The sequence below is a fragment of the Sciurus carolinensis genome, chromosome 7 (assembly GCF_902686445.1).
Source record: "Sciurus carolinensis chromosome 7, mSciCar1.2, whole genome shotgun sequence".
In the NCBI taxonomy this organism is placed as follows: Eukaryota; Metazoa; Chordata; class Mammalia; order Rodentia; family Sciuridae; genus Sciurus; species Sciurus carolinensis.
The window spans coordinates 97,827,655-97,848,970 of record NC_062219.1 but is presented as its reverse complement, the minus strand read 5'-3'; the positions used below and the strand labels follow the sequence as shown (position 1 = coordinate 97,848,970).

The 21,316-nt window shown below is 33.2% G+C and overlaps 1 protein-coding gene across 6 annotated transcripts in view; it reads right to left on the bottom strand.

The window, feature by feature from the left end:
• Positions 1–21,316, bottom strand: part of Khdrbs2 (KH RNA binding domain containing, signal transduction associated 2) — a 616,356-nt gene that overhangs the window by 27,462 nt on the left and 567,578 nt on the right. For 2 of the 6 annotated variants that reach the window (XR_007109614.1, XR_007109613.1), the window contains exons 9-11: positions 17,563–17,736; positions 16,177–16,305; positions 15,565–15,623 (exon numbers count right to left, since the gene is read on the bottom strand). Coding sequence is in view for 2 of the 6 variants with exons in the window: in XM_047559803.1 (XP_047415759.1) it covers positions 17,639–17,736 (98 nt within the window). In the remaining 4 variants the exon portion in view is untranslated. Of the gene's footprint in view, positions 1–15,477; positions 15,624–16,176; positions 16,306–17,396; positions 17,737–21,316 lie in introns of those variants that run through there. The other 4 variants (XR_007109616.1, XR_007109615.1, XM_047559804.1 and 1 more) reach the window with 4 other exon arrangements.

The following is a 21,316-nucleotide window of genomic DNA, read 5'->3' as shown; positions in this document are numbered from 1 at the left end:
TGAAATACTGCTGAAAGTGAGAGGGAACCATAGCAATGAAAATGGGTGTAAACCAGACTCATGGTCATTGAATAGCTGATTTATTTTCTGGCAAATTCCTAAGAGTGCAATATGGTACAAAATAGTCCTCCTTGGAAAGCGTCTGGAAAGATGTAAGGTGGTGACTTCTTCCAAATTTCTCAGACAAACTAGAAGGAGGGATGGTGTTTTTATATTACTTATAACATTTTCACTTATCTCAAATCTTTCCTGAGGTTTTGCTGAAGATTTGATCCTGGGAAATGCAATTTAATTTAGGAAAAATTGAAAGAAAAATTTTTCTGAAATATTTTATGCAATTTCTTGTCTTATTAAACAAATGTATATCCCCTTACCTGTATTCTCTAGATGCTATTTTTTTAATACAAGGGTACATAAAGAAGATAATAGAAACATTCCTTTTGAATCACTGATGTCACTTACCATCTATCTAGCCATACATTTATATCTTCTTTTATTTCAAAACAAATTAGAAATTCAGGATGGAATGAATAACCATGGTCCTGTGGTATCATGTTCTACTCCACTCTGTTCTATTTCAGCCCTGGTTGTTCCACAAACATTTATTGGATGCTCCAATATACCAGCTCTCTTCTACAAAACTGAACTCCCCTCTAATACAAATGGCAAAACTTGGAAGGATGACAACAGCTCTTTAGGTAAAGGCTCTGTAAAGATCCATCATACATGGTGTGGGACCTTTCTTCTTCATAGGAACTATTTGTTCCCTAGTCTCCTTATTATCAGAAATAGTTTGAATATTTATCACACTCTTTCAACAAAATATATTTCCTTGTTGGTTGATTTTCGTTTGGGGTTTTACTTATAACCTTAAATTCTGGTGATATTAGACACAAGAATCATGTATATATGAGAATCAATACATTACTGCTAAGTTGCTACAATGTAAAAAAAAAGCAAAAGAGTTTCTCACTTGTTTGACATTAATTTAATATCCCGCTTAGCTTCCATCTGATGCAAAGAGCTGCTTCATCCATTTAAGCATTTTTGTTTGGACTTCTAATGAAGTTTTCTGTACCTGTCTTGTAAGCAGAGTTCATAAATGAAATCACAAATGGATGAAGGGACTCAACTAACTGTTAAAAATATTAAACCCCCAAATAACCAGTGTTAGATTTATTCCAATTTTTGAGTTTTCACACCAGGCATGGTATTTGCAAATACATATCACTTATAGCCTCAGATGAGCAGAAAGCATTATGCTATCACACATAATAGTCATCTCTCTTAGGCATTTTCTTATGGAATGTCAACTCACTTCATGGCAAATTTAACAATAGTAGCAGTTGTCAGATGTACTCCAAACAAAATAAATTATCCATCACACCTTTTGTATATAAATACTTTTAATATTCTGTGTTTTAGAAAAATAGTTTAAACAGCATTCTAGTTATGATGAGTCTCTCCTGAGGAAGTTTTTGATGAGACTGAATGAAGATAATGACAACCATTAGTCATGGCAGTAAGCATGAGGCTCAGGACAATATTCATAAGCAGCTAAGACACAATAGTGAAAATATAGCTTCTTGTGACTGGGTACAGCTGATTGCTATTCTGTAAAGTGAAACCGGTAAAAGTTTGGTACTAGTATATTTAATGGCATGTGCATCAGGGGACCTAATTGTTTTCCACCACAGGGTGCGGAGTTTTATGTCCTCTATCAACCAAAAACAAACATACTGCTTAATGGTTGTTCAATTAATGTTTATGTGCTACTTTTACACCCTGAATTATTTGATGAATAAACTCTTAACAAGTCACTTGAGAATTATGTTTAATGGAAACTCAACTAGTTAGTAAAAATTCCCAGGTTTCTTATAACATCTCATATTATCAACTCGGGAATATAGAGCTTACATCAATATTAAAAAATATTGCTCTCCTATGGGAATAAAATAAGAATCAAACATTTGGAAGAAAATGATGTATGTAACTAGAACCTTGCTGCTTGATGTTGAAGATCAAAATAGGAACTCAAAAGTGAACTTCCTTTGGTTGAAGTTTTGTAAAACTCCTGAATATGTTTTTTCACTAAAATACTACCATTTTTTTAATGTATGAGAGAAATGCTTTCTGGCTTTTGTATTTATTTAGCTGTACTAATATATTCATTCATGTTTATTCATTTAATATAAGAGCCCTGATGTCTTTTATATTAGGCCAATAATTAATGTCCCTTATTGTTCCAAGTTAATTGAATGTCATTAGACACAGGAGAGAGAAACAGAAATATGATGAACAGAGGAAAAGAGAGCTCACATTTCTTTTTTTGAAACTGAAAATCTTTTCACACCAGGCATGGTATTTGCAAATACTGTCATGTGTGTATTTTAATGGCACCGTGGCTGTCCTGTTCTTCCTTTCCTGCCTTTTAACATATCAACATAAGGTTCATAAACAGGGACAAATGAGATGCAAATTTAAGACATGTCAAGCATTCTTGACAACTTCCTACTAAGAACACAATTGAGAAATGACAAACTTATCATCTACCTGACTGGTCAAAGTTTAATGCTGACTGCTTTTGATTATAAAGCAATGAGCCTTTAATTTTTTAGCTCATTTCGTATTTCTTAAACAGTGTTTCACAGAAAAATATGCAGTTGAATTGATTTGAATCTGATTAGTGCTAGTTTTATTATTTGTAAGAAATAAAGGTGGCTCTATGGTGTTGAAGCACATTAATAAACATTTTAGCTGAGGAACTGACTTACTTTTATAGTAACAAAAATATATCACAAATAAATTCAATAATATAACTTCATTGGATATACTGTTTCTAATTCTACATTTTAGGTAATAATTCATATTATAATTCATATCTAGTGTAGTTTTCAGGCTATTGAGCAATTAAAAAGTGACAAAAATTTGAATGTGTTCACTGGGCCTTTCATTGATAAATTGATTAGGAATTAAATAATAAATTCTCAATTTTACTTCCAATTAAACATCAATATTGTATGTTATACCAGATGGATTTGTGACTAGTTTAGTAGATAATACTTTATTTCTATACTTTATTATTTCAAAGAAGAAAAAATTAAAATGTAAAAAGTGCTTAAACAATAAAATTGGAGATGGGTTAAGTAAGTATGTCATATGGAAAAATTTAAATAAATAATGTTCCATTAAAGTATAAAATGAGCAACTTATTCATTTAGCTATGTTCTGATAAGAAATGAATATTTTTGCAGGAACAAGTCTACCTAATGTTAGAGATATTATAAATATTTAATTTTATGTATTATAAGTAAGATTTTACTTTGTACTTCTGATAATAAAGATTATTCATAGATTACTTTTTACTCCAACAATTTGAGTTTGAACTTTTTTTACATCATAATACAAGCCATTGACAAATTAACAAGACTGTGTATGGTCCTAAAATTTATATTCTCAAATTGTTTTCTAGTCTCTTTGTATTTTGAAGGAAATTAAAAATGAATAATACTACATTTAGGAACCCCTAGTCTGGTAAGTTGAATACCTATATTTTGATGTTCTATGATCTTATTAAAAATAAAACTATTAGTTATCCATACAAATGACTTGAAAACTTAAGTATGTGTCATTTCTACTTCTTGATAAACATAAAATTGACTGAATACAACTGCAACACATTAATATCATCACTCAGGGTTATTTCAAGAATTAAAATATAGTTTTCCAATAAAACAAAGTCTAATTACATAATAAATAAAAGCATTTGAAGTCTAATTATGTAATAATGGTACACAAAACATGAAACATTTATAGTATATCTTCATATTTCGAAAAGCAAATCCCATCTCAGTAGAGAAGGAAATACTGTCTAATTAGGTATTTGCCACATATCATTATAAAATTACTTGTCTTTTTAAGAAAATACATGCATTAAAACCACTCTATATGATGTAAAATAGTATTCTTATTTGCTGTGGACTATGTAGACATAATTAAAATCCCCTCTCATTTATACCATGTTTCAGATCCTTTCTTCCCTGATATTGGTAGATGTGGTTGGTGGTGGGGAGGGTCTCATCATCAAATACACAAATTTATTTTACCATTTGCAACTCATGTATCACAAAAATGCATTTCCTGTTCTCAGCAGTTAACCAGTGATCAGTGGGGCTCTGAGCACACCCTCCCTGAAGTGTACAGCTCAGTGAACTATCTGACCACAGAAGTAAAAGTTCAAGAAATCCTGTCAAACTCAGGAATGAGAGCTGACCTGGACACACTGGGCCTAAGCCTTTCATGTACGCTGCTTTTGTATTGGAAAAGGAGCTACATGTTCTACACAGTATAATTCAGCAGATTAATTGTAAAACAGTAAAACCTGTATTGATTTGTCACCTATTTCTTCAGGTTTGTCACAAAAAGGTATATCTGGGTCCTTGCAATACATGTCAGCAATAAAATAATGGTGGACAGAGACAAACTGAACCAAAGAGCAGAATCCTTACAGATCACTGTTGTCTTATGGAAGATGCCTAAGTATCTGGACTGATAAACTGCTTTAGTAAATTAAATTCAACTACTCATCTGTTTAATTTAGATCCTTTTGGGATCTTTTCCTCAAAAACAGAGTTCTTGGTTTAAAGTTAGGAAATTATTGTGAAGGTTCTGGGTTTGTTTATTTATTTATTTATTTACACTAACCAAGTCAAAATCAGACTTTAAACCCTAAGGCATTTAAGGATTTCTGTTATCCTGTAGTCTTAAAGTACTTTTTCTTTTTAAGATGGAAGGACTAATGCAAGTATAAAAAATAACAACGAAGTTATGCCAATTCTTATTTAGTGGAAAATAACAGCCTAATTTTCTTTCCTTTGAAGTTCTTATAATTGTAGATGCTAGAGAAATGGAGTCATAATTTTTATATATTTTAGATCAAAATTAGAAGGTTTCCATTTACTTATTACTTAGCATTTTACACTTTTGATTAATTTCAATTCCATTCTCTCTTAGCTAAAATCATAAAAATTAATTGATATATATGAATTCAGTATACTGAATTGTTATAATTGGTAGGGCATTGGTTTTGAGTAATTTCACATATATTTTACATGAATATGATAGTTTTAAGTTGTTCATTATTAAGGCATGCCTTTTGTAGGCCTGTAAATATCAATAATTAAGGTTGTAAGTAAATGTTTATATCTTGGAAAAAATCTCAATATTTTTTGTTAACTTCAAAAAGTACTTTATTAAGAGATGCATAGTAATTGGTATACATGAAGAGTTTTGCCTTCATTAAACCTCAATTGTTTTCTCTTCTACCATCAGACACTATCATTTACTACAATGAGAAAGTTAATTAACATGGAAAGAATATTTTTTAGCCCAAGTTTAGCATGTAGAATTCACGTGATTATTTTGGGTAAACCTCTTAATATTGTAAGATCTTGTTTTCTTACCTTTAAAATAAGGATAAGAAAATTTATCATGCTTTATCATAGAGGTGTGGTGATCATTAAATACAATATTATTTTTTAAGGTATCAAAGCATATATTTATGTATGTATATATTTGTACATGAAATGTCATATAGTATATTAACATTTCATATACACATTAATATGATAACTTGTACAAATCACAGATTGTACATAAGGAATATTACAATACTGGAAAAAGATAAAGGCAAACTGATAGCTATTTCTTCATTTAGTGATATTTGGTAAGTGCTTCCCATCAACCTAGATCAATATACTAGTGCAGATTAAAAATGTAAAATCTTTTCCTAAAAGGCTATAATTTCTGCTGTCAGAAAGGTAAAGTCTGTTCTTTCCCCCAAATATTTCTTGGACATCTTTAAACCAAGATGCTGTGCTTAATGCCATTTTTTTTCCTTATGTGACAGCTGAGCGGACTATTTGGCATCCACTGAATATTTTTTAGCTGTAAATTGTTATGAGGTCACTTTCTTTTGAGTCTATTTATTTGATAACAGGCTGTCATCACTAGTGTCATTCACATTCATTCCCTTAGGTGATAAGTTGGAAATGTTGAATTAGTGGTAGAAAGTGTAGGCTCAGTATATAATTTGAATATTATTTCAATTATACAAACACCTTAAGAGTTAAATTCTGAATTTAATTAACGGTTCTAACTTCTGAGGAAACAAATCAACTCATCCATCACCAAGTTTTACTTATTACTAATTAACCTTTACATTATCCTACATTACACATTTCTTAATCTAAGTACAACAAATTAATAATGATTTCTTATTGAGAATCTTTATAGAGTTAATACCTCCAAAATGAACTCTTTTTTTCCTTGTAGTTTATAGTATACTAGACTAGATGACTCTTAAAATGTAACTTGAAGGATAATATCTTCCTAACATCAATATGATTTTAAAGCCCTGTGGTAAGATTACTTTGGCATACCCTTAGCATTATTAGATTAAGTACTCTGAATTTTTAATGTCACTGGATAATTCCAAAGGTATGTAATTTGTAGTATTTGTAATTTTGAATTTTAATGACCATATGCTGTGAGATGTTGGTGTAATTTTTTAAAAACTTCAATATTGGACACATAGAAATTTTCTGAAATGGTTAAAAAAATCTATGTGGAAAGTGCAATGGTCTAAGAAAATAATTTTTCTGAATCGGGTGTGGTGGCACATATTTGTAGTCCCAGTTACTCAGGAAACTGAGGCAGAAGGGTCACTTGAGTCCAGGAGCTCAAGGGTAGACCCTCTCAAATGAAAATAAATAAAAAAGTAAATAAATAAATAAGGAACAAATTGTTCTGAGACAGACAATAAAAGTTCAAGATGTATTCAATCGTAGAGTTGTTCTGTATCTGCTGTAACAGGAAAACATATTTTTTTAACTTCTAAAGTCATTGCCTTAAGTGGTAAGTTGTACACAATAGTGATTTATAAGAATTTTCAGAAGACCTGAGGACATTTCCTTTGAGGATATAAAGCAGTGACTTACCTGTTACATCTCAGTACTTCTAATAGATCTTTATTAATCTTCTAGTTGTATTATTTTTCTTTTCAAATCTATATTTTCATAATTCTCATGTTCACTTCATTTTGGTATCTTAATATTAAGTATAATAAAGAATAGCATTTCAATAGAGTATATCTTATGATAGGACAACAGATAATAGATGGAAAAACCCATCCTACATTAAATGAATATTAAGACAAGTTTAAATGTTTATTAATATTAATATTAATCCTATATTAACTGAATATTAAGACAAGTTTAAATGTTTAATTTGTAAATTGATTTGGATAATAGGAATATTTTATGTATTAAATTTTTATTTACACATTTGATACATACTATGCAGATATCTTACAGTTAAAATTTTTAGACAAGGAAATAAGTATAATATAATAGAGCATGTTTTTAGTAAACAAGTAACTATGACTATTTCTCAAAAACATAATTTTGTACTTTATTTTCATTTTTAATTTGTTTTATATTATTTGGTTTAGTATATCTCAACCTCTATGAAGGCTAAATTTTATTTTATTTTAAAATTTCTTTTGGTACCAGGGATTGACTCAGGGGTGCCTCCCCACTGAGCCACATCCATACCCCTTTTTATTTTGAGACAGGGTCTCTAGGTTTCTTAAGGCCTCACTAAGTTGCTGAGGCTAGCTTTGAACTTGTGATTCTTCTTCCTCAACCTCCTGGGCCACTGAGATTACAGAGGTGTGCCACCACACCTGGCAAAGCCTAAACTTATATAATAAATAACATTTTATAAGATGTAATATGTAACACATTATAAGACATAATATATGATATGTAATAAAATATATTCCTTTCATGTAATCAAATATGTATAGTTTGGCCTAATATATATGAAGATTGGGGATATTGTGAAAGACTCAATATATTGGGTCAATATCAATTACATCATATATAGTGTTGTACATAAAATAAATGGAATAACCTTTTAAAACACTTCATATAGTGACATGTATTATGCACTATATTATTGCAAATCTCTTTTCTTTATATTATTATTTTAAAAGTTGTACCAAATTATTATTAGTCTCACTTTTATTTTTAGGCCAATTTTAATGGAAACAATATTTATGAAGTATCTTATAAGATCTTTGTGTATAAACATGCAGTGCCTGTTACAAAGATACTCAACATGTTACATGTTGCTTATGAATATAATGATTAGTATTTTTTACAACTGTGTTCTAATCCTACATTAACTGAATATTAAGATAAGGTTAAATGTTTAATTTGCAAATTGATTTGGATAATAGGAATATTTTATGTATTAAATTTTTATTTACACATTTGATACATACTATGCAGATATCTTACAGTTAAAAATTTTAGACAAGGAAAATAAGTTTAAAGGGTTTGTGTGTGCGTGTGTGTGTGTGTGTGTGTGTGTGTGTGTGATACCTGGGACTGAACCTAGGGTTGTTATATCACTGAATTATATCCCCAGTCCTTTTATTTTTTTGCCCATGCTGGCCTCTAACTTGTGATCCTCCTGCCTCAACTTCCTGAGTTGTTAAAGGTGCAGGTATGTGCAGGTTAATTCAAAGTAATTTTGCTCACCCCTAGAGCATGTCCTGTAGGTTAGTTCCATAGTCTACCAATGCAGCATTAATTCTACAAATGAAAATCAACCTTACAGAAGTGGGTATTAGCTTATTTGTTCACAAAGAAACAAAAAAATCAGCTCACCTCTGAAAGTTAAAATTGCATATATCTATATGCCAGCATCCCGTTTAAAATAAATAAATGTTAAATTTAAAATTTCCATTTAAAATAAATAAATTTAAAATATTTATTTCAAATAAATAAAAGACAACTAAATATCAAATGGAAGTAATGAAAGAGAGGGAAATAAAGGAACTATAAATCAACTCTGAGAATAGGATTATAGACTTTTGAGTTTTACATTGCACATCCATTTTTTAACTTTGTTATGGATTAAATTCTTTTTTAATCGTAAGAAAGGAGACAACTGAAAACAAAAATGGAACCCCTCCAAAAAAAAAAATGTACTTTCAATTCTGCCCTATTTTATTAGATAATCATTATTCATACCTGAATGATTACTCACTAGAAATAAGAGTTTTTAATAAGTTAAGCCAGTGTATAATTTCTTAGAAGTTATCAAGTAATAGAGAGACTCCAGAGAAATTTTTCAGAGGAATATGATAATACCTATTTTAAAAAGTATTGCCCAAATGGCCAATAGGTAAATGAAAAAAACTCAACATCACTGATAATAAAGAAAAAGCAAATCAAAACTACAATGAGATATCATCTTACCCCAATAGGAATGGGGTTTAAGGATAATAAGAGCTGAAAAGGATGTGCAGAAAAGGGAACACTGAATAATTTACACTTGTGAAAGTGTAAATTAGTGTAGTCATTATGGAAAACACTATGAAAATTACTCAAAAAATAAAATTACCATGTGATCCAGCAATCCCGTTACTATGTGTATATACTGAATGGAACTAAAGTAAGTTTATGAAAGAGACATCTGCACTCCCATGTTCACTGTGGCACTATTCACAATGGAAATAACCTAAGTATCCCATCAGTTGATGAAGGAAATATGGAACATATACACAATGGAGTATTATTCAGCCATGAAAAGACTGAGCTACTACCATTTGCAACAATGTGGGTGGAACTAGAGATCATTATGTTAAGTGAATTAAGCAAAGAAAGACAATTGCTAAATGATATCATTCATATGTGAAATCTACGAGTTGATTTCATAGATGTTGAGAGTAGAATGGTAGTTACTAGAGGCTAGGAAGAGTAGGAGGGAGGGATGGGGAAAGGTTGATTAACAGGTGCTGTGTTAATCAGCTTTTCAGTCTATGACCAAAATACCCAGTAAAGACAATTTAGAGGAGGAGAAGGTTTCTTTGGCTCAGAGTTTCAGAGGTTCAGTCCATGGTCAGCCATCACCATTTCTCTGAGGTGAGGCAGAACATCATGGCTGAAAGGTGTGGTGGGTGAAAGCTACTCAGCTCGGGGTGGCCAGGGAGCAGAAAGAGAATGGGAGCAGCCAGGGACCCGATATATAATTCCTAAAGAATGCCTCTGTGTGTCTAACATCCTCAGTCAGGACCCAGTTGCCCACAGTTTCTACCCAGTAATCCATCGAAGTTATTAACCCGTCCAGTGGATTAATCTACTGATTAGGTCACAGCTCTCCTAATCTAATAATCTCACCTCTTGTATCAACATAGGAGGTTTTGCAGGAGCCTGAACATCCAAACTATGAGGTACTAATTTGCAGTTGGACAGGAGCAAATTCTGGAGTGCTACTGCACAGTAGGGTAACTACAGATAACAATAATTTACTGCCCATTTCAAAATGCTAGAAGACAGGATTTTGAATGTTTCACAATAAATGAATGATGAATGAGGAGATAACTTAACCTGATTTAAACATTACACAATGTATACATATATCAGAATATCAGGTGGCATCCTATTAATATGCATGATTTTAATGTATCAGTTAAAATAAATTTCAATTACAAAAGAAAATAAATAAAAATTGGCACAAGATCTGAATATGCCTTTCTCCCAAGAAGGGAAACTAAGCCTTTCTCTTTGTCCTCTTATCTCCCCATGTGCTATTGGGAAAATGGCAGGAGGTACTAGGAAGTGGCAACTGGGGGTGGGTATGATAATATCAGAGAACTTCAAGGATGTCCTGATGTCAGTAGAGGCAGGCTATGAGGTTGGAAGATAGGAGACATAGTGTACCTGCCAAAGGTAGACAGAGAGACAGAGGAGAAAGACATTTTCCTTCCAGTAGAACTCATACCAAGAGACACTAAGGAAACCTATGTCTAGTAGAAAACTTGCCTCCAGAAAGGTTCTAAAAGTAGGATCCAATTGTCTCCAATTTTCCTGGGAAATAAATGATTCATGATATACCATTGTGGAGTATGAAACATGGTGGATGAGAAACTTAAAATTAGCATTCAGCAAATAGATGTCAAGTTTCAAGGAGCTCGTTCTGTTATGTGTGTGTGTGTATGTGTGTTTGTGTGGGTGTGTGTGGTAAGTGTGGTGTGTGGTGTATGCACTCAGGCAACATCTACTTTTCTCTCATTTCCCCTTTCAATTAAGTATAAGAGACTGAGATATAAAACGGCTTTTAAGTAGAGTGACCTATTCTCTCCCACTGCAAATAATCTTTTGAGTACCAATTAATATATTCTGCATCAAGAAAGTGGGAAATTAATCTTCATGATGGATATGGAAGACTGGTGGCTGTCAGTCAACATGAACAGCTATTTTGTTATAATTCATATATTTAACAGGAAACCAGAATTTCCAGACAAATGTTACATATTATATTGATAACAGGAAATAGTTTTTTAAAAAATTATTTAATATTGGTTGGTGCTTTCACTTGTGTTCCTAACATAGGACAGCATGTCTCTCTGTTTTGAAACTGACCCTTATTCTTTGAAGTAGAGTTCTGATCTATGGGTTGAGAAACAAAAGACTGAAATTGCTTTCGTGCTTATTTAATCATGTGAATATTTTTGAAAAAAATTTGTCAAAATTGAATTTAGATTATAAATGAATTCATTTGTTCTACAAAAGACTAGAGTCATGCTTTGTGACATATGTGGAATACTTGAATCTATATTTTTATGAGGGAATCAGAATTTTGAAAGAATGACAAATTTGAAGAGAGAGCAAAGTAAAGATGGGGTTCAGGATAAAAAATTAATGTTTTTAAGTGAAAATTCATTCCATTTCTATAGAAAAGAAATTGTTTTAAGGCTATCTGAAATTTCCACTTTTTTTAAACAAATTAACTCAATGTTGGGAACCTCCATACAATTTGGAAATTATGTGCATTATCAAACTTTCTTTTAAGTGCTGGCTTTGCTACACATTAGCAATGTGACATTACTTCTTGTGCAGGATGAGGTTAACTGAATTTCCTTTGCATGCTTGCTTTAATAATTACAGGTGTTTCAAGTAAGTTCTGTGTTGAAATTTTAAGTACCTTGCCTGGCATGTCTACTCAAAAATAGAAGGTCCTATGATGATGATGATGATGATGATGATGAAGAAGAAGAAGAAGAAGAAGGCTATGCCTTCATACCAAACATAAGTCAATTTTATAAACTATCATACAATTATATATTTCCAATCATTTAACTGCATTTATTTTCCAGTAAAGATTAAACCTTCTCCTGGAATCTGCTAAGCAGCACACGGACAGGATTTCGTAGCAGGCCCTTCATACAGACACGTGAAACTGGGTACTCAGCCAACTTAGAGTGCCAGTTCAGCCTGTTGATCACTGTTCTGTACTTCCTTTAAAGTGAAAGAACTAACTCCTGCAAACTTCTATGTTACCTGAACAAGAGACATGGAGATAGAAAATTCTATGGTTAAAGGTTACATTTCCAAAGGGCATATGTTATTTCAAAATACCATGTTTTTAAGTGAACAATTAAAGGAACAAGAGTAATATTTTAATAACATTGCTTAAAAATCATTTACTTCCAAGTAATTCCTGAGAATCTTACATATGTCATTCTGTGCTGACTTTATTTAAAAACTGTGAGTGCTTTCATTATTATTAAGTCAAATGACCTTCGTTTCATTAGTAAACTGAAAGTGAAAATTATCTAAATACAAAACCTAAAAGCACTACCTAGGTTCTTTGTGTAGAGCCCATGACAACTACCTTTGGTGTTTTAGTGAGTTTCCAGTGGTTACACCAGGCCAAGGACCCAGGGTTACAGCATTATTTGAAAGAATGTGTAGAACATGCATACAGAAGCTTCAAAATACACTTAGATAGAATGCACCATCATTTAAAAGCTTTACTGTGCCATGCAAGTTTGTATCACTTGCATGAGGGTGGGTGTCAGACATGAAAATGTTTACTATCTTTGTGAGGCTTCACTTTGAAATTTGAGAGCAGATATGATGTCATAAAGGGATCTAAGTGGAATGCAGCATCATTTCTGATATGGACGAGGAGGAGGTATCTTTTGGTGGTGCACGTGTTACCTGTTAGGACCTCTTGTTGAATGTTTTCCATTCTCATTTAGGAAAATCCTCATTTCCTAGTGCCAGAGGAACTCACGTATTCATTTATTATTTTAAGATTCAGGTAACTTCTAGAGTACAAGACTCTGCTATGTATACATGATTTTATTTTTTCTATACCACATCTTCATCTCAAATTCAAGTCCCCATTATGCCAGGTAGAAGACAGGAAATATAAATGATTTTAGTTGGTTCTGATTAATTTAGATCAGGAATTCCTCTGTCCACTCAGGAACTTATTTTTCTACCTGTCTTCTTCCTGAGTGTAATTTATGTTCTGTAAGTGTTGATGGCAGGGACCATATGGGTATATTGCTGGGTCCACTGATGTGTCTGTATCCTGATCAGCTCTGGTCCACACCCATGCTACTGTATGCTTGCTGCCTTCCTGCAGGTGGGGGTGTGTAGGGGTGCACCACCCCCTGCTTACTCTAGCCAGGACAGAGAAAGATTCTGTAGTCATGTCTGCAGACTCACTATGGCAAGAGGGAATTCTGAGGGGCTTTCTGCCTCCCCAAGATCCAATTGAGACACAGGGCCTTTCTGGATTCCAAACCTATCTGAGTTTATTATAGAATAAATGGCATGCATTCTGACCCATATTCAAGGCCACACTAATATCTTTGATACTGTTACCTCTTGAGCTCTTTTCAGCCTGGATAATATTTATTTTGCAGATGAATGAAATCAGGTGGATGGGAGTCTTTTAAATCTACTGTTTATCACACAAACTTTACATCCAAAGTCCATCAGGCTTATATTCCTCAATATGCAAGTGTTTGAAACTAAAATTCCTTATCTTTTGAGCTTTAAAAACAATGTTCTCTTGTCTTTCTCAGCATTGGTGTTTCTGCTGTGATGACCCTGCCATGAGTTAATGCATACAAAGATCTACTCCAAACAGTAAGAGAGCCATGGGTTGTAAGACCACAGCAAAAATCAAATCATTACAATGAACAACAATGAAAAACGGACTAATATATCAGAAGAGTAAAAACTAAGACAAGGTTTTCTTTCACTTTACCAAATCAAAACTATTGGTTAAAGAGAATGAAGGAGAATAAATAATAGGCAGAATACCTGAACTAAAGATTCTTTTTCCCTTCACTTTATAAAAACAGGAACTTTTTAAGTAGTCAGATTAGATTTAGAATATTATTGATAAATAAAATTTCAAATTTTCTTTCTCTGGAACTTTTGATCTTTGATTCTGCAGATAGAGGACCTTCGGTTGAAGCTCAGATGAGGAGGTGGCTAGTAATTATGAAAATGACTAAATAAGAGGTTTACCTTGTCTGCTTGGGATACTTTTCCTCTGAATAGCTCTCATTCTTTACTGTAGACCTACAGTAGCTTCCTCTTACTTATCTCGCATAGAATCTGAACAATTTCACACTTAGTGCAATCAGAACCTGACTTGAACCTGTGGTTCCAGGTGTGCTTTCTCAGTGCCCCTCATGAAGGGGACCCTCCATGCTCACTGACCTTCCACTCTCCTGTCAAATGCTTCCTGAATTTCTCCACATAGTCCCTTCCCAGGAGAACTTCCTTCCTCATTGTTAAATGGGCAACTTACAACTTTCCTTCCAATCAGCCTTAATAGCTCTCTCAGTCTCCATCCTTCCCCCATCACTAGGAATCTCCAGGCTCTCCATAGTTCTCTTCAGTGCTTCTTTAAGGCTGATATGGATTATGGATATTTGTGTAACAAAAGAAGGACCAGACTCAGAGGGAGAAAACTGGAGTTTTAAACCTTGTTTCAAACACTACATCAGTCATTTTGGTTCTCTTAGCATCAGGCCAGACTGAGGATGTCTGAACTGTTCTTGGACCACTTTCATTCAGAAGTTGGTTGGTTGAAGTTTACAGCTCCTTGTGTATAGAAATCAAGTCTCAATTCCCGATAGCATTTGGTACTCAGTAACTATTTGCTAAATCAAATAGAATGGTAGATGAGAAGTAAGGAGTGTGTTGTTCAATCCAGTGGGCCAATGGGGGAATAGGATGATATGTAGACATTCTGGTTGACTCTCCTGACAGGATGTAGTCATGGGGGCACCCTTTCCCTTCCCTTTATCTTAGCCAATGATTGTGATTTCCTTCTCTTCTATCTGCAGAGGGAAAGTTTTAATTCTCTTTTAGTATGATTAAGGAGGGCACAATATAGGAGAGCAGTTCATAGTGAAGAAATGGGCTGACGATTAACCAATAATTCGCATTTCATTTGATGAGTTTTGAATAAACTCAGAAAGCCTTGCCAGGTAAAAACCAAATGGGATCTTTATTTCAAAGATAAGAAGAACCCAGTTCCTTGACAGCAGTCTATGCTCCTTCAGTCTTTCAACAAGTGGCATTTGGTGTTTTAACTCACTGCTACAGCTTCATGTTGCAGTATGCTGCCATGCTACCAAAGTCTGTGGACTTCAAAAAAGACAAAAAATAAGCTTACCTCCATCCTGTTAGCCCATCACATCGCTATTCAATTATGTGTTCTTTGCTTGTGGCTACCTGGAAGAGTGAGAAAGAATAGAAAAAGAAAATTAAATATTACTCGACCACATTTTGTGAAAGGCAAATATTTACAAATTTAATTGATGACAAACACACACTTCATAAAACTATTAGCATGCAACTCCAGCTGCAAAAACTGAACAGCGATATGCCTAAGCTGGTTAGCAGCAAAAAAGTAAACCAATCACATCGACAAAAAGCCACCATAAACAAAAAAACTATATTGAAAAGATCAACGGTTTTGGCATTCATCCCTACCATCAAGTCTTTCGCTTTATTTTTTTCCATCAAAATTTAGCTTACGTTTGATGTTAGCAAGAGTTGCATTACTATTATTGTTAATTTTAGTTCTGTTTATTACCTTGAGGGTTATATATTGTAAAATAATTTTGGTGCCTCTAGTTAATGTTAATTAGTTGTTTTAATAGCCTATAGACCTATTTGTTATGTTTTTGTAGGTTTACTTTTTTAACTATCAGGAACTTAATAACTGAGAATATTTAACATTACTGTTGCATATGCAAAATTACAGAGTTACTATTAGTGTTACCTGTTTAACGTTTAGTCATCCTTTGAGTCCTGCGACATATTTCCTTAATAATCATCAGCCATCAAGTCTGATAGTCTCAAAAGAAATATCAGCCCTCTAAACTGCCTTCAAGGGCGGTGATATTTAGCACTGAAAATTACAAATAAAGTTTTTGAGGTTGAATAGCAACAACTGGCCAGTGACACTGATGATTTGTTTGTCAAAACAAACTGTTATCAACTACGCAAATGAAGTCCACGCACTCCTTTGAGTGAAAACAATAAAGTGAATCTACGCAATGCTTACATGTTGGATGGGATATTTAATGTGCGGGGAAACTCAAAGGTTGAAGAACTAGGCATTTAGACAGTGGTAAGTGGTAATCTTACCTCTTTATACTCCATTACTCTTTCTCACGAGAGACATGCTAATGCAAACAAGTCAATCAGAATTTGTGTTTAGCAAGATAAAGCTTAGAGGATAGTTTAAAATCCATTTATTATTCTAAATCCAGTTTTTTCCATTAACATGTTATACATTAGTGTTTACTAACCATGATTCATGTAACAGTTTAGTTTGTTAACTTTTAAATTATTTAACAACCATAAGTTATTAATACATTTTTAAGTATTACACAAATATCTTAAAACAGGCTTGGGTTCATTTTTGTAATTTTTAAATAGAAAACATTTTAGGCATCTCTTGAAGAAGAAATAAACCAGGCATTTAAAGCTAGAAAACAAGTAATTCCAAATTTAGTTTTTACAAAAGTTTTCAGCTTTATTGACAAATTATGGCAAACATATTTGACAAATTGTGGTTTCCTATTTAGAGAAGCTTACACATGGAACTTTATGTGTGTTTTTTTTTTCTTTTTTAACAAATACAGGTTAAAACACTGAACAAATTCAGTTAGCTACATACATACAGTAGCTGCTTGTTTTCAACCCCATTAAAACAGCATTTAAAATTAAATTTACAAACTTAATATCGAACATCTTCATCTAACTAACAGATATTAAAAGACAGGTTAAAACATCTTATCTACAACTTTATTATCAGCTAGTTCAAAAATCATATTACAGTCTTTTAGCAACCCTAAACAAAATTTCTGCTAGTTGGTTGAGACTCAAAATCTGTCAACAGATTCATGCTCTTTCTTAAAAAAAAAAAAAGAAAAAAGAAAAAAAAAAGATTACACACAACAATGAAAAACAACCAAGAGAATATCATCCTACTGAATGGTTTATAAACTATGCTTGCCAATATCTTTTTCAGTTCATTTTGTAAAATAATGCTAGGGTCAATGCCACGACAACAGTATAGAGGGAAATACAAGAAATATATGGGCATAATTATGAGCAGTTATCCCTAGAATAGAAAAAACAAACAAAAAAGGACTATTACTTGTCTTGTTGCTGTTTATGTGGAGACCACAGGCTATGAATTGTCTTTGAGGTGAGGTCACAGGTGAGAAGGACCTTCAATATCTACCATAGGGGTGTTCCCTGTATCCCCCTCTGGCTGACCTTGGCGGTGGTGCCTTTAAGCTGGAGCGGGTTGTGGCCCATTCTTCTGGTGCTATGAACAAGAAAAAGACAGTAACATGCACATGACTTCACAGTTAACAACAAAAGTAATTTAAGACACAATAGAAAACCAAGAAAAAGAAATTAAAAAGTCTCAGCACTAAAAACTAAAGCCTTACTTTTTCTACATGGTAAGATTTTATATATGTATATACATAGATATACATATATACAAAATTTTATATATAGATTATTTTTAAATATTACTCATATATTTTTTCCACTTGGAATTAGACTTTCATGGCTTTTTTTCACATAAGGGAAGCTAAAGTCCTTGGATAACTAAACATTTATTATGTGTTAGATTTTAATGCTGCAAAATAGAAAGAGGAGTATCAGTGCAATCCACTCCTCACTTAGCCTCTAATATGGACTTCAAAAAGAAATTGGATATAGTGAAGAAATGGCTTCTAGGCCTTGATTAACCTGAAAATCACCTAAGAATCTTATACAAACAAAACCCCAAATAACTAATGCCTATTCTCTGTCCCATAAGCTACCTGATTAGCAAACTCTCCAGGGTAAAATCTACAGGTTGGTATTTTTCAAGGGCTTCCCAGGTGATTCTTAGGTGATTCAGGACTGAGATTCATTGTGCTAAACTGTACTAAACAAAGTGAAAGATGAGCAGGATATGGTGCCGAGAAAACTTTAAGTAGAAAAATAAGTAAAGAAAAGAATTCTCACATCAATTTTTCCGAGTTCTTTCTGTAAAGAACTCAGAAAATACAAAGGTACTGAATACACCAGTAAAACTCATTTGTCTGTTAAATGCATTTCCATTATCTTCAATGTTATGGAACATAGCCCAAAACCAAGAAACAACCAAGATTTTGTGTATAATGGAAAATAGCTATTGTAAGGTCTCTGTCCCTGGAAAAGGATTCTGGTCCTCATCCAAAGGAGCTTAATATCAAATTCATGGTGACATTTATGTTATTCCACAAGCTAGATTGTCTGCATCTTTTAATCAGTTCTCCACAGTGAACAGATTTTATGCACAAATCTTTGGTGGAATGAAGTGTGGACATAAAGAAGGAGATTACTAAAAAGATAGAGATACATTGGCACTGAGAGCTGATACAAAGAATGGAAAGAAGGGAAATATCAAATGAAAAATCCCAGAAGATCAAGGACAACTGACACAGGGCATTTTCTCTGGAGCGTTCAAATGCTCCTAAGAATTTCTTCAAAAAGATTGATAAAAGAGATGAGAAAAATTTAAATTGCACTCACTATAAGCAAAGGGAAATAAATTACAATGTAGAAAAATAATGTCAAGTTTATCAATGTTGGAAAAACTATTTTAGTGGATACATACTAGGTTTCTGAGGATAATCTGTATTAAGACTTTATCACAAATGATAACTAATGATAAATGAAGAATTATCTTTTCCATGGCTTAAGGTACATACTTATGTTTATTTCAGAATGTGATAGGATGTATTATAGGAGAAAATAAATAGGAGAAATGTTGCCATTGCTCAGGATACATGTTTACCTAAATCAGGGGTTGACCAACTATGATATGTGAGCCAGATTTGCCCAGATGCCAGATATAAACAAATTTTTATTGGAACACAGGCATTTTTATTTATATAATAATGTCTGTGGGTGTTTTTGTGGTGGAAAGGTAGAGTTGAGTCATTTTGACAGAGATTATACAGCCTGCATAGCTTCAAATATTTATATTATAGGCTTTTAGAGAAAAGGTTTGCACACACCTGCTGTAGTCCATGTTATCTTTTCTGGAGGGAGAATGTAGACATTGATCTTTCAGATATGCTCTCTTGAGGATAGGAATTTACTGCCAAGCTGCCTGATTTCTCAACATTGACATTTTGGAGGAGAATTCCATGTGTTACTTCATTGGAATAAAAATGTCCTTGGTATACAAGAAAGGAAAGCAGACTTTGCTGGCAAGCTTGAAAGTACTTCTGTAAAATGAGTGTTTACTCCATTTCTGTGAGATACTAGAGAATATGCTAATGTTCTTATCTTCCATGCTAAAATCTAGTCCCCATTTATTATCATTATTATTTGTAACAAAAGGAATGTAATGCTCCTTGCTGACTGCTGTAATGTTAGAGATTCAGGAGTTGTACTCTTGGCGGGGTGGGGGGTGGGGGTCAGAGTTTGACATAATAAACATTTCAAGTATACCTCAGAAACACAAATCCTGAGCCCTTTCTCAGATCCCCAAAGTTCCTGGTAAACATTCTTGCACAATAGCTGAACACCCATGAGCAGAGGACAGAAATGCCTGCCACATCCCATCCCATGAAATTTTTAGAATTTTAAACTGGCTTAAACCTGGGACTGCCTCAGAAGACCTAAGTGTTTAATAACTCATTGGCTTGGCTTCACTTGATTTCAGTGAAAGCTCTGGGGCAGCTAATTGATGAGCTGAAACTTTTTCTTTCCTAACTGTAGGGAATGTGACTATTCACTGCTATCTCCACGCAGCCTAGAACGAATGTCAAATCTAGCAAGGGTTGACTGCAATGAAAACCTGCATGAATAAGTGAATAAAATGTGGGGACTATGATTCAGAAAGATCTTCCTCCAATGAAAACCTAAAGAAAACAGCAACAACCTGAAGAAAGTTGACATTAACTTTAAAAGCGGTATGACTAGAGATCTTTTACATTTTCTATACTCAGACTTCTTACTCAAGATTTTTCCACCAGAAAACTTTTAAAACTCATAAGTGAATTCAGTAAAGTAGCAGGATATAAAACCAATGCTCATAAATCTAATGCATTTTTATACATTTGTGTTGAATCTTCAGAGAGAGAAGTTAGGAAAACGACCCCATTTACAATAGCCTTGAAAAAATAAAATACTTGGGAATCAATCTAACAAAAGAGGTGAAAGACCTCTACAATGAGAACTACAGAAAACTAAAGAAAGAAATTAAAGAAAACCTTAGAAGATGGAAAGATCTCCCATGTTCTTGGATAGACAGAATTAATATTGTCAAAATGGCCATACTACCAAAAGTGCTATACAGATTCAATGCAATTTCAATTAAAATCCCAAAGACGTACCTTACAGAAATAGAGCAAGCAATCATGAAATTCATCTGGAAAAATAAGAAACCCAGAATAGTTAAAGCAATCCTTAGCAGGAAGAGTGAAGCAAGGGGTATTGCAATACCATAACTTCAACTATACTACAAAGCAATAGTAACAAAAATGGCATGGTATTGGTACCAAAATAGACAGGTAGATCAATGGTACAGAACAGAGAACACAGACACAAACCCAAATAAATACAATTTTCTCATACTAGACAAAGGGGCCAAAAATATGCAATGAAGAAAAGATAGCCTCTTCAACAAATGGTGCTGGGAAAACTGGAAATCCATATGCAGCAGAATGAAACTAAAGCCCTATCTCTCACCCTGCACAAAACTCAACTCAAAATGGATCAAGGACCTTGGAATCCTACCAGAGACCCTGCATCTTATAGAAGAAAAAGTAGGTCCAAATCTTCAACATGTTGGCTTAGGATCAGACTTCCTTAACAGGACTCCCATAGCATAAGAAATAAAAGCGAGAATCAATAAC